Here is a 14,198-nt window from a genome sequence, read left to right on the forward strand (position 1 = left end):
AATAGAGTAAATTCTCTTCTGGCAATTTCACGACAATAATCACATACCAGTCACATACACTTAAACTGGATGCTTTCATTTGATAGCACACACCATATGTGCATGTTACTTTACTCCTCTTTGCCTTATTTTTATACTGTATGCTTCAAAGTATGGCTTAGCAATGAAGATAAAATATTTTATTGTGGTATAGGTATTTTTTTATAGCACTATATCAATATATACCAGAACATAGTACATTTTCTGTTAAAATCTTTTTGAGGAAATAACCAGATGGAAATTTCTGTTTGGTTAGGTAAGATTAAGGTGTTTCATCACATGCAAAAACTCTCAAAAGTCCAATACTGCATAAAACTGTCTTGCTCATGGACATGCATCATTGTCCACAATGAGAGACATACAACCAGAGATACAGATACATTTCTGATGGTCAACATATTTCAAAGTATCATGTTTGTTTTATCAGCAGATTTCAAGCCTAGTAGCCATAGACCTAATTCTGTATCTTATGATTTGTCATTTATGATATGTTTTTATAGCCATAACCACAATCAGGCAGACCACTGCATGCAGTTGGTATGAATGTCAGATTGTTGGTTTAGGAAAGTTACGGAAATTGTTTATTCTGTGAGCCACTTTGTTCGAACTGAGGGGTTTATGCACAACACTGAACTCATTTCATAAGTTCTGTGACCTCATTTCAGCCTCCACTGCAGACATGTGAGCTGTGACCTTTGATTTACCCTGATGTGCAAGCTGCTTCTTTCTATTGACTTCGTGCAGAACTCTTCCCACTCAACCTATTTCTTCTGAGCTAACCCTGCTGTTGAATTTTCTGAGCATCTCTCTGTCAGCAGAGAATCAATGCCCATCGTTAACTTCCTTCCTTCTACTCAGCGGTGGACATTTTGAAAAGCTTCACATTAGCACTCATTTATGATTAATGGAGTGAAGCTGAGACGGACATGCACATTTTTCAATAAGCGAGGCCTATTTTTTTGAATATTGCTCGTCTGCATTCGAGAAATGTGCTTACATTAAACATTAAACATCAATTTTAAGAACATTTTAATGAATGAGACACCAGGTATGTGCAAAAGGGAAAACATTCAACCAAGTACATGTCCATTTCAAATTATTAATTATTGTTTTGGGAAACATGGTTATTCACTTTCTTGCCAAGTTACAGGAGAAGATCTATGGGAGATTCTCATGCTACAACCTGCAACGGATACGTGATAGACAGAGATAGCCCACAGTGTCAGTGGGCCATGTTTCTGTAACTAACGTAGGAACAGTGACAAACATAAGAAAGTAGCAAGCAGATTTACTGAACTAAACATGTCAAACCCACAGTCAGTGTTGTTGATTTTTTTGGAAAACACTGTAACAGCTTGGACCTAAAGTGGCCAGCTTGCAGTAGACATGCTATCAGATTAGCTTGCTAACCGCAGTGCTAGCTCAGTTACCCTCATCAGTTCTGCGACCCTCAGTTTACAGGTTTTAGGAGTCCCTCGAGAGTTATCACTCTCATGCATCTCCATTAAGCATTGAGCTGGAGGCAGGAGGTATTTATCTTGGCATTAAGACTGCAGTAGGGGAAATGGCTACCCTGGTTCTGAGATTCTAAGAGCTGCTAATGGTTAGCACGTAACTCCCCATAAAACTATGTTTTGAGTTGATTTAATCCTATTAAAAAAGCAAGATCCAACTGGGGATGTAGACACAATTTCTTTACTTTTGACATGGCCAGGCTAGCTGTTTCCCCCTGCTTACAGTCTTTCTGCTAAGGTAAGCTAATTGCACCCTGGCTCTCGCTTCATGCTTTACACAGAGACAAGACAGTGGTTTCAATTTTCTTATCTAACACTTAGGCAAGACAGTGAATAAGCATGCATTCCCAAAATGTCGACATGATGTAATGTAAAGACAATGCTCTTTGACCATGGCAAGAAAAAACAAAAAACAGACGACAAATCAACAATAAATAGATTCTAAAATCGACCCTTAATTAACCTCATGGTTATGTTTGGCTTGGTAACTAGTGAAAGAATGACATGAATGTTTTCAATGAACATTGTGTGCCCATTCCATCCACACACATATGTATATGTGTGTGTGTACATGTATACACCAAACTGTTATTACTGCATACTGAATGTCTTGAAGTGAAGTAAAGTGCTGAAGTAAAGTGCACCCGTCCTGTCTGTGTTTTCTTGTGAAGGGTTGAACCTTGAGCATTTTTGTTAGCTCAATAAGCTTTTGATCAATGCTGTAAAATGTCAACATCATGTAAATGTAATGTTTACACCTCAGCTTCACAATTTAGAGTGACATAACGCCTCCTTGTGTGCACTTTAACAGGTGATGATAACATAAGCTGTTCTGATTCAGTGCCTTCTGAAATATATCTACTGTACAAGCCACAGGTAGAGGAGTACAAAAGACAACAGCCTGTACAAAGAAACAGTAAAAATACAACTTTGAGCTTGATGCTTCCAGCCAGACCTGATTTGACATGGCTCACGTGAGGTTGATTATTTTCTGTTCTAATATGCAGTTGAGCTTTAGAAACATTGTCAAAAATAAATTTAGTACTTGAAAATAGTGTAGCAGTTCCACAATTTTGCAAGATTTGGAATCACAAAAGGTTACAGCTCCAGATGTTACATAACTTTGAAAACTCAAGCTTTCAAAGTTGAATCGAGCCGTACAATGAGAACAACACTGTGGTCAGTCAATAACACGTGTGTTGTCTCTTTCATAGCATTGACAGACATTGTGCCTGTACTGTAATACTGAAAAGTGAAGTCAAGAAGCTCACAGAACACGTCACTTGTATGTTTTAACCACTGTAAAGACAACGCAACTCCACAGATTAAGGAAAACCTCATAGGGGAAGATGTGTTTCCAAGGAAGTGGAGGTGGAGAGCTGCTGGAAGCACGTGGTGATCCAGCGTGGGTGCAAAAACAAGCAGCGAGACTCCGGTACCACCGGCAACAAAGGTGAGCAGTTTATGTCATAGCAGGTGACAGGCAGCGTGTGATTGGATAAGTGTAGGGCACAGAGGGCAGGGAACAAGGCAAACCATCCAAAGTACAGGAGGTAAGAGGAACACACAGTCTAAAGTGTCTTGTGTCACTTCGTGATGTCAGCTTCTTTGGCTGGTGGAGTGCCACGCAATGACCCGGAAATGGTGTAGAACCTGCAGTGCAACAGGAGAAAAGGACATCAGTAAGAATGTCTTTGTTTTTAACACTAAAAACCATCTAAATTTAGATGCCTTCAGAACATATAAAACACCCCCACAGAAAATGATGGCTACACACACACACACACACACACACACACACACACACACACACACACACACACACACACACACACACACACTGATGTGACACTTGCTGTGTCTGAAATCACTTCCTCCTTCACTCATTCACTTCATGACAGTGTCAAACAGGTCCTTATCAGTCATCATCATGAACAAGGGTTGTGTCTGCAGTGCAATTTATGCCATCTGAGCTGCAAAGGTCAAGTACATGCTCTGGGCAGACTCCTTTTATGTGCACTTCACATTCAGTTAACCTGATGCTCCAGATGGTTAAGTACACAGCACCATCTGGGAAGTCGTCCTTGGAAACTGTTTGGAAAAGGGCAGATGCTCTCATAAAACTTAGCAGGTTATTGGATGGACCTTCTGTCTATCTCAGTCTATCACAGCCACACTTCAACCAATCAGATGATGTAGTACAGTGTTTCTCAATTCCGGTCCTCGGGCCCCACTGCCCTGCATGTGTTAGATCAGGCATGTCAAAAGTATTCCACAAAGGGCCAAGTGGCCGAAGGTTTCTTTCCAACCAAGCAGCAGCACACCAGACTTGACTCATTTCATCAGCTGATCTGAGTCTTCAGACAGCTGATTGGTCAGACTGCATCCTCTTGATTGGTTGTAGAAAAAACCTGTAGCCACACGGCCCTTTGTGGAATAGTTTGGACATGCCTGTTTTAGATGTTTCCCTCCTCCACCACACCTGATTCAAATGATCAGCTCATCAACAAGTTCTGCAGTGGCCTGATAACAAACCAGGTGTGTTGGAGCAGGAAGCATCTAAAACATGCAGGACAGTGAGGCCCGAGGACCAGAATTGAGAAACACTGATGTAGTAGGACTCTTGCTGAAGCCAGTTGGGAACATGTTTTCCATGGAGGAAAGCCTTCAGTGCTGTTCTTTCATTATCTTTCCCTCAAGAAATACTATACTATACTACTGCTATAGCAACATCTACACCAACCTTTTTAGGAGCAGCCACTGTTGATTTCAAATTAAAAGTTGATTTTCTGGCTGTCATCAAACCTGAACCACATCTGTAGCCGCCAGCAGTTCCTCATACACACTGATGCAACAGTGTGTAAGCAGCACTTTACTGCTGCAGCTGGTTGAGGTGGAGCCAGTTTGAACTGCTTTATATACAGTTAACCATTTAGTCATTACCCACAGTCATACTGAGGATACTGTATTGTATTTATTGAAACAGGGACATTCACAGTTTCAGGGACTGATGACTGAATTAAGGTCATGGGGCCTTTTAACTCTCAACCTCTATTCTTTAGATTTCAATGAAATTCCTTAAACTGCGGTAATTCTGCTCTAGGCACAGATAGACCCACTATACAACGAACAACCTCTGACACATTTGTAAAGGGATCAAATGTGGAGCAGCCATGGTATTTCTGCCATAAATGCCTCTGAAAGCTGCAATTAATCCTAAATGGAAATCTCCTGAAATTCTATTCACTCATTATTTTCTCACTTTATCTGAAATAACCCTGTTTGTGCCATTCAGTCTCAAGAGTCTTGTTTTCACAGTTGGACATGCACACAATTTATTGCGTAAAAAAACGGAAAATGCAATACAAAATTCTGTGTTTTTTGTCAGTATTAGTTCTGCTGAATATCGTTTAATCATCAAGTTTTGGGTGAAGCAGGAAGCACAATGTTGTCCTGCCAGGAAGCGTACTGGACTGTGAGGAGATTTGGCAGAGTGGACACTAGCCCCAAATGTTTTCTGAATGAAAACATTACAATAGACATTGCTCCAAGACAATAAATACACAAAAAATTGATCCATTCATTTTGTGAAGGAGGAAGGCAGCCTTCTCAGCCAGTGAAGGACTCTAATGTGGACCCATGGAACATGGTATCCAATTTTCTTCAAACACTATATTGCCAAAAGTATTGGCTCACCTGCCTTGACTTACATATGAATTTAAGTGACATCTCATTCTTAATCCATAGGGTTTAATATGTCGGTCCACCCTTTGCAGCTACAACAACTTCAACTCTTCTGGGAAGGCTTTCCACAAGGTTTAGGAGTGTGTTTATGGGTATTTTTGACCATTCTTCCAGAAGCGTATTTGTGAGGTCAAACACTGATGTTGGGCGAGAGGTCTGGTTCTCAGTCTCTGCTGTAATTCATCCCAAAGGTGTTCTATCAGGTTGAGGTCCGGACAGTCAAGTTCATCCACACCAAACTCTCTCATCCATGTCTTTATGGACCTTGCTTTGTGCACTGGTGTACAGTCATGTTGGAACAGGAAGGGGCGAAAACTGTTCCCACAAAGATAGCATGGAATTGGGTGCATTGTACATAGCAGACTACACATGATTGAGAGAATGCCAAGAGTGTGCAAAGCTGTCATCAAAGCAAATGGTGGCCACTTTGAAGAATCTAAAATATAAAACATATTGTGGTTTGTTTAACACTTTTTTGTTTACTATATAATTCCATATGTGTTCCTTCATAGTTTGGATGTCTTCAGTATTAATCTACAATGAAGAAAATTTAAAAAAAAATTGAGAAAAAGCATTGAATGAGAAGGTCTGTCCAAACTTTTGACTGGCCTCACTGCAGTCTTGAAATGCTTTAGTCCTGGTTCAACCACGAATAAAGCACATTGCTAATTTGTTTGGAAAGTGCTGTATAAATAAAGTTTATCATTTCTGATCTACCAAAATTGTTGTTACTGAAATTGTTTTTATGATCGGCTTGTTATTAAACTGTTGCTTTGTGTGAAGCACTTTGTAATGTGCTATATAAATAAAGATACTTCTTCTGCTTATTGTTATAAGTATTATTATTATCATTACTACATCAAGTGAAATATATTAAAGAGTCGTCTGGATGTTGTTCAGGATGTCGCCATAGACAAAGTTGAACAGCTGTTCCTTTGATTTGGTTCCATCTAGCTGCAAGACATCAGCACCTGACCCCTCCATGATGTTCTTATGTTTCAGATACATGGGCCAGACGTGGTCATTGAACAGGCCCAGGAACTACAATAGTAGTTGTAGAACTACAATAGTAGATCCTGGAGCAATCTACAATCAACAACAACAAACAATCAAAAACTAGATTTTGAAACAGGAGCGCTCTACCACATAGGGGCTCAAGATTAGATAAAACACAGGAGCAGGTCCTTATTGTTTACTTTAGTTATGCATATTCAGAAACAAATCAGTCCAATTAGAAGAAAGTCATTGACACAAAAGGAACCTGGACCCCAGGAAAGTTGCCCATTTAGCTTGGTTGTCAGTGCAGTTTTGCATGTTGCTATAGTGTGTCCCACTTTCACTGTGGTAAGACACTGTCAGCTTGGGCAGGGCAGCTGTGGCTCAGGAGGTAGAGTGGTTGTCCACCAATCCGGAAGTCGGTGGTTCGATCTCTAACCTTGGCAGTCCACATGCCGAAGTATCCTTGGCCAACCCCAAAATTGCCCACGATGCTGTGCCATCAGTGTGTGAATTCATATATATGTTTCTTTGGATAAAAGCGTCTGACAAATGACTAATTGTAATTGTAGGTTGAATGTGTCAACTGGGTGCAAAAGGTTAGCAAAATCAACTCACCATTAAAATTAAAAGACACAACAACTGAGAATTGTCTATTTATAGCAAACTGTTATACAATAGAGTTGTTCTTTGCTCTCAAATAATCAAAACAGCAACATAGATTCTGCAGAGAACTAATCCCCCCTTTAATAAAACAACAGCACATATATGGAGGGGGTTGGGTGGAGGGAGCTGTGGCAGTAAGCCGTGCATTAGCAGAGTAACAATGAGAAGTGTCAGGTTGTACACCTGCATGAATATGTTGGATATATCTGGTCAGCTGGTAAAGTTGATGCATGAGCATATGATCATTAAGTATAAATCCAATGCTTCATCAACAGAGGAATAAAGACTGGAAAGTTATTGATTTCTGATGGAAGGGCCCACAGACTACACCGTTAAACATGCAGGACTTGGACATTGAGATCGTGTGGGATTACAAATACCTAGGTGTTCACCTCAACCACAAACCACACAAACCACAAACTGGACTGGACAAATAACATAGATGCCCTGTACAGGAGGGGCCAAAGTAATCTGGACCTGGTCCTGTCCATTGGAGTATGTGATGCTGTTAAAAGCATATGGTTCTATGGTGGCATCTGCAGTTTTCTATGTAGTGGTCTGCTGGGGCTTAACAAGACTTAACAAACTGGTCAGGAGAGCTGCCTCTGTCCTGGACTGCCCTCTGAACACCATCCAGGAGGTGGGTGAGAGGAGGATGTTAGCCAAGCTGACATTGATCATGGAGAACCCATCCCAACCCCTGCGCTATCGCAGGTCCTTCATCTGGCAAACTGTTTACAGACAGCATCAACACAGTGCTACATTACATGACGCTGGAGTAAACAGCGGAACAACAAAGTGGAAGCGATTGTGAATGACAGCAACTCAGCCACGAAGAGGTAGGCCACGTAAAATGATGGAGCGGGGTCAATGGATGCTGAGGGGCATAGTGCACAGAGGTCGCCAACTTTCTGAAGAGTCAATCACTACAGACCTCCAAACTTCGTGTGGCCTTCAGATTAGTTCAAGAACAGTGTGTAGAGAGCTTCATGGAATGGGTTTCCATGGCCGAGCAGCTGCATCCAAACCATACATCACCAAATGAAATGCAAAGCGTTGGATGCAGTGGTGTAAATCACGCCACCACTGGACTCTAGAGCAGTGGAGATGCGTTCTCTGAAGTGACGAATTGGTGATCTGATGGACAAGTCTTGGTTTGGCAGTTGCCAGGCGAACGGTACTTGTCTGACTGCATTGTGCCAAGTGTAAAGTTTTGTGGAGGGGGGATTATGGTGTGGGGATGTTTTTCAGGAGCTGGGCTTGGCCCCTTAGTTCCGGTGAAAGGAACTCTGAATGCTTCAGGATACCAAGGGTTTTTAGACAATTCCATGCTCCCAACTTTGTGGGAACATTTGGGGATGACCCCTTCCTTTCTAACATGACTGTACACCAGTGCACAAAGCAAGGTCCATAAAGATATGGATGAGAGAGTTTGGTGTGGATGAACTTGACTGTCCTGACCTCAACCCAATAGAACACCTTTGAGATGAATAACAGCAGAGACTGAGAGCCAGACCTCTCGTCCAACATCAGTGTTTGACCTCACAAATGCGCTTCTGGAAGAATGGTCAAAAATTCCCATACACTCCTAAACCTTGTGGAAAGCCTTCCCAGAAGAGTTGAGAGGCAGGTGAGCCAATACTTTTGGCAATATATTGTATATTGTGCATATACAGTACATACAACTAGTATTTCTAAAGTGCAATACAATACATGCCATTAGTTAGTTTTCTCATTTCTATTTTTTTTTTTATAATCTGTACAAATGTACTTATACATAGTTGTTTTTCTATTCGGTACCCTGTATACTTTTTTAATTCTGACCTCTTTATGCCACTGTGCTTGCTTTTTGTAATACTTGCTGGCTGTAACGACTACATTTTCCCAGTGTGGGATCAATTAGGTCTCATCTTATCTTGTCTTAACATGCTCTGTTTTACCTTGACTTTCTAAAATGCCTGCGTTCCTTCCGGGCCTTAAAACAGGACGATTTGGCGCAGGAATTTTTCAGATCCACGACCTGGTAGATGATGGGGTTGTACATGGCTGAGGACTTTGCCAGCAGCGTTGGAATGACAGACACAGGGATGGGCACCGAGTCTGGTTCACCAAACGCTGACACCACTGACACCACTGCATACGGTATCCAGGCTATCAAGAAGCCTGCACAGATCAGCATTGCCACCTGAGAGAGGATCCAAAGCAACATTCAGATCAGAGATTTGTCCTTAATATGATTCCTCTATGAGCACTACTGAAAAGTCTTCTCTCTATTTCCTTTGTTTAGCACTCTTGCTTTATCCTGCTTTTTTCTTTACCATGCATTCCCTCCAACCTCTCACCTACCTTTGTAAGTTTCATCTCAAGGTTGTGGCTGTTTCTGATGCGGGCGTCAAAATGGGAAATCTCCTTTGCAGAGGACTTCACCTTGAAGATGATCATGACGTAGGAGAAGACAATAATGCCTGTGGGGAGGACAAGACAGAAGAACAGGATGGCCATGACGAAGCTCTGGCCAGACACGGAGGCCTGTGCCAGCCACCAGTCCAATGTGCAAGAGGTCCCGAAGGGCTCCGGAGCATAACTTCCCCAGCCGATCAGGGGCATGGTGGCCCAGAAGGCTGCATAGACCCACACAAAGGCCAGGCACAGGAAGGCGTGGTGGCGTTTTAGCCATGTGCCTAGGAGTGAAGTATGATGGACTAGTGGTGAGAAAGACAAGAAACCTTAAAGGCTGCTTAAATGCTGTTCTGCAGCTGCATGTCTGTATCTGAACTACTCAGTGAACTCGTTAGCTTCTGGGGATCAATTAGTCTTGTATAGACATCTGTGCAGACAAATTGTACAAAAAAAAAGGAGATCCTGGGAGATCCTGACGTACCGTATCTGAGATGGCAGATCTTGAGGTACCGGTCCAGACTGACCATGGTCATCGTAATGAGGCTCCCACAGCCAAAGAAGAAGCCCGCCCAGCCATAGAAACGACAACCCTCCCATCCGAACAACCAGCGGTGGGAGAAACTAGATACAATGAAAAAGGGCTTTCCTGTCACTGCAAGGACAGAGAAGAGGAAAGATGGACAGGAGGAGAAAGAATGAGACACATGGAGAGGGATCAGGGGAAAAAAGAGAATGGGAGTGAGTGGAAATGTGGCTGGAACAGAGTGAAATCCATTATTAGTATCAACTCATTAAATTAAGGTTCATCTTAATCCTGAAAACACAGACAGAAATTACTTCAGCTGAACACAAGTGTCTATTGACTTACGCCACACACATAAAATGCCTGCAGAAAATTCCCAGTCAGTGTTTCCAAAACAAAAAAATGGATAGCAGGAATACATGTGATAGCTCTTGTGACAACTTGTGAGAAGTGCCTCATTACTGAGCAGCATAAAGGGAGGTGACAAAGGAGAGTGGAAGGACTGCTGATTGTTGAGAAACACAAAGAATAAAAGTGTGAATACTACAGAAGCTGTGATATTTTCATGAGAGTTGCCCCAGCCTTATCCTTTACTTAGTCACAAACATCAGGGATTAATGAGCTCAGCTCAAGTGTACTCTTTTCAGGAAACCACTGTGACTTACTGATTATTGTGGTGTCAGATATACAGTAGGCCCTTGTCCTGGAGAGCTGGACAGGCCAAGCCCAAGTGGCATAAAAGGGACAAACATTAAAACCTCTTGAGGCAAGATTGCATGAGACATGATGTGCTAAATGTTTTCTTGGAATCACTGAAAACCCAGCCAGGCATGCACACATGCTTGCACACAATTGCTCACATGTTCGGACGCTGAATAGCCAGTGCTATTTAAGTTCATACTTCACAAGAGCCTGTTCAAAGTTCAGTTCACACAGATTAAAACAAACTACAGTAGTTTTTGTTCCTAAAAAAATGAACTAGCTCGTGTTCATGTCTCCTGTTTTTCATAAGGTTGCAAAGGTTGCTGAGCCCCTTTCAATAAAGCAAACAAAGTTAAATGGTCCTTTCAAAAATGTTGTGATTTGACTTGGGTGGGACAAGTCTGAGGTGGTTGGCTCATGGTCTTTTATGATACCTTTCGATCATCATTCACTCGCAGATATTTTCCAACACTGTTTGGATGCTTCAGCTTGATGTGTCATTTCAAATTTGTCACTGTTGAATTGCCACATTGTTTGTTCAGGTGCAATTTGAATAAAACTTTTCTCCATTGAAATCTGTATTTATTTGATCATAGAGCTACTTTAGATATCCATAGATGTGTCCGATATAGTCAGTTGCACTAGCCGTTGCTGGAGACTTTCTTGGTCGGAGCACACAGCAGTGGCTGAGACTGCAGGGAACCTCTTCATGACAGACTCCTGGGTGTTTTTTTCCCTGAGGCAACATGTGGTTGCCAGGCGACAGGCTCGACCATTTTGCTCTCTCACCTGTTCATTTAGTGAAGTCTGCCAGTGGTCCTTTTCAAACGCTGCACAGCTTCATATTTTGTATAGGCAGTTATAGGCAGACATACAGTCTGTGCGCCAATCTCGTGCTAGTTGACAGCGAAATAACTCACTATTTTACTGTTTTTAACTTTGCCAAGATAATTGTGGAAAATCTTTTCAAAACTGATGTTACTTTCTCTTGCCAAGCAAACAATCAATATCAATCAGAGGTGAGGTCTGATTGCTCTTCCATTGGACAATGTAACTAACTTTCATTCTGTGTAGATTTTGATTGCCATTTGCCATTGTTTCCTTTGAGTCTTCTTAATCCCGCCAGGGCTTTGTTGTAAATCTCTGAAATGCTAAAAGCTGGTCTTTTCCTGGGAATGGATCATTCTTCCACTCTGTTTAATGGCAGTGTTTTTTAGTTTTGTGTTTAAGGGGTTGAAAGTAGATCTTTGGAAATTACTAGATAAACCCACAATGACCTCCTCAATGGTATGTCAATGATACTAGGCTGTCTCTGTGACAAACTCATGTAAAAAGGATTATTGAATAATGGAGAGTACTTACAGGGATGGGGTGTGATTCCCCCATCCCTGTAAGTACTCTGTATTTCATCCACACTTTACTTCAGGTTTCAGACTTGCCTTTTCCACCAGTAACACTACCATTTTATAAACCATGGGTCACCTTCCTTGCCGCATCCAGGCTCATAATTCATTATGGAATATTTTGCTTTCTTCTGTGATTTGCTTTATTTCTGTGGTAGTGCACCATGGCAAAACAGCATAAACACTGCTTGTAGCATTTAACTTGATATACGATGAGCATTCTAAAGAAACAAAGAAATGGGGGGCATATTTTCCAGTCACATTTTAGCTTCTAATTGATGCAACTGCAAATGCAACTAAATGGTCACATTCTGGAATTATACATTGGCTTTATGAATTGCCATGTGAGCTACAACAGCAGCATGGGGTTGCAAGAGCAGGTATAGAATGACTAAGCAAATTTATAAGTGGAGCACTGAAGATTAAAACACAGCACCCTATTGTGGAGGGTCTGTTGGACATAAATTGCAGGAATTTGTTGACAATGATAAAAATAAAAAATAACACCAGACTTATCCTTTTAAGGTTAAGGGAGTATTTTCAATGACAGCAGTAGGTGTATTTCTAAAGAAAGCTACATAGTTCAAATAAAAGGGCTGTGGCATAACCTCAGCCACGTCCCTGATGCGCATAAAGATGAATGGTCCTGTCTTCATGTGTAGAACTGAGGAGTGGGTCTTGATTATGTACAAAATTATGAGGACAAGGATCAGCAATGGTTTCTCATGTCAGTTTCATAGAACCCCTCAAGTGAGGTGGTGGGCTGATGACTTGTTCCAGACCGAAGTGTTAGCTGGACAGGCCGAGTGAATCAATCAGCCAAATGACCTCATCATCTTTCGGTCCTACAGGGCAAAAACTCATTTCAGTAATGGAGAATGTTCATAATATTAATGTATTTGGCCTCTCTTGATCCGGAGAGTGTCTGTTCTGGATCATTCTGTACACTTCCAGATAAGGTTATTGGCAGCTACAGCTATCACTATTACTGTTATTTATTCTTGTCAGTGTTTTTGTCTTGAAATGGGAAAAAATAGAATGGAATTAAATTAAATTTTAAAAAATGCAATGTGATTTGAGAGACATTAGCCAGTTTTGGATGGCTTAAAAGACTAGTTTCTTCTAGTATATTATCAGTTTCATGACAATCACAAACAGCACACCATGTCCTTGTAAGGCCAGCAAAAAGGCTTAATGAGAGAACAGGTCAACTATGGGAGGATTACTGAGGATTACCGCACTGAAGATGACATCAAGTGTTACACAAGCTAAAACAAAATATGTAATTACATGATTTCAATTGCGTAATAAAATTTGAAAAATAATAATGTTTTTAGGATTTTCCCCATTTGAATTATTTTAATGTTTGTGAGATTTCTGAAAAATAAAATAATTCTGTGTGTTTACATCATGGTCCTGTCCTCATGTCCATCAGGAGTTATGGCTGCTATAGTTACGACTCACAGAACACACGTTGGATCACACTCTACTAATACAGTAACTGCATTACCAAACAAATCTGTCCATTCATTCTGTCCTTAGTCATTATTTCATTTCGGCCAGTCCTCTTGAAAAGTGACAGTTCATCCCAAAATCAAAGAAAATGTTACTATTCTTGGTTTAAGACTTTGTATTTGAATGCTGATATCTTTTTTCCCTTCTTTAATCATGCCACTGTGTCCATTGTAATTACCAGCATCCAAAGTGATAATCAGTGTCTATAATTAGACATGGCTGAAATGGAAAAGTAGCAATTAAGATACATCACTGATCAAATGTCTTACAGATGACTTTTTTTTCTCTCATTATTATTGGAAGCGGCGTAAACACCTGCACATGTAAGTGAGGGTGATGGCCTTTAAATACAACACTGCATCACTGCAGTGTGATCAGTGTGTTAGGTACAGTTAGCCAGCTACCTAACTATCAAGCTCAAATGGTAAGGGTGTCTGGATGCCAACAGAATCCATTTGATAATCTAATTAATAAACAACGATTAATCAAAGAAAGGACACAGTCAATTAACCTGCTTTCTTGACGTATGTTTAAATTTGGAGCTGCCTAACATTTTGAAGGAATATAATTACCATATATCTTATTACCAAATGAAACAGCACAGCATGACTTAATCAAGCAACCAATGGTTTTGACCATTCTTCAAGTACTCGAATGGTGACCCATTTTGGGATAAACACTCTTGAGTTACTCTCA

The 14,198-nt window shown here is 41.0% G+C and overlaps 1 protein-coding gene across 1 annotated transcript in view; it reads right to left on the reverse strand.

Moving 5' to 3' along the window:
- Positions 1 to 1,060: 1,060 nt before the first annotated feature.
- opn5 (opsin 5) overlaps positions 1,061 to 14,198 on the reverse strand; it is a 47,777-nt gene continuing 34,639 nt past the window's right edge. The window contains exons 4-7 of the mRNA XM_070987389.1: positions 9,841 to 10,011; positions 9,306 to 9,640; positions 8,900 to 9,144; positions 1,061 to 3,206 (exon numbers count right to left, since the gene is read on the reverse strand). Coding sequence (XP_070843490.1) covers positions 3,140 to 3,206; positions 8,900 to 9,144; positions 9,306 to 9,640; positions 9,841 to 10,011 — 818 coding nt within the window. The 3' untranslated portion in view covers positions 1,061 to 3,139. The remainder of the gene's footprint in view (positions 3,207 to 8,899; positions 9,145 to 9,305; positions 9,641 to 9,840; positions 10,012 to 14,198) is intronic.

This window comes from Chaetodon trifascialis, chromosome 19 (assembly GCF_039877785.1).
Source record: "Chaetodon trifascialis isolate fChaTrf1 chromosome 19, fChaTrf1.hap1, whole genome shotgun sequence".
Taxonomy (NCBI): Eukaryota; Metazoa; Chordata; class Actinopteri; order Chaetodontiformes; family Chaetodontidae; genus Chaetodon; species Chaetodon trifascialis.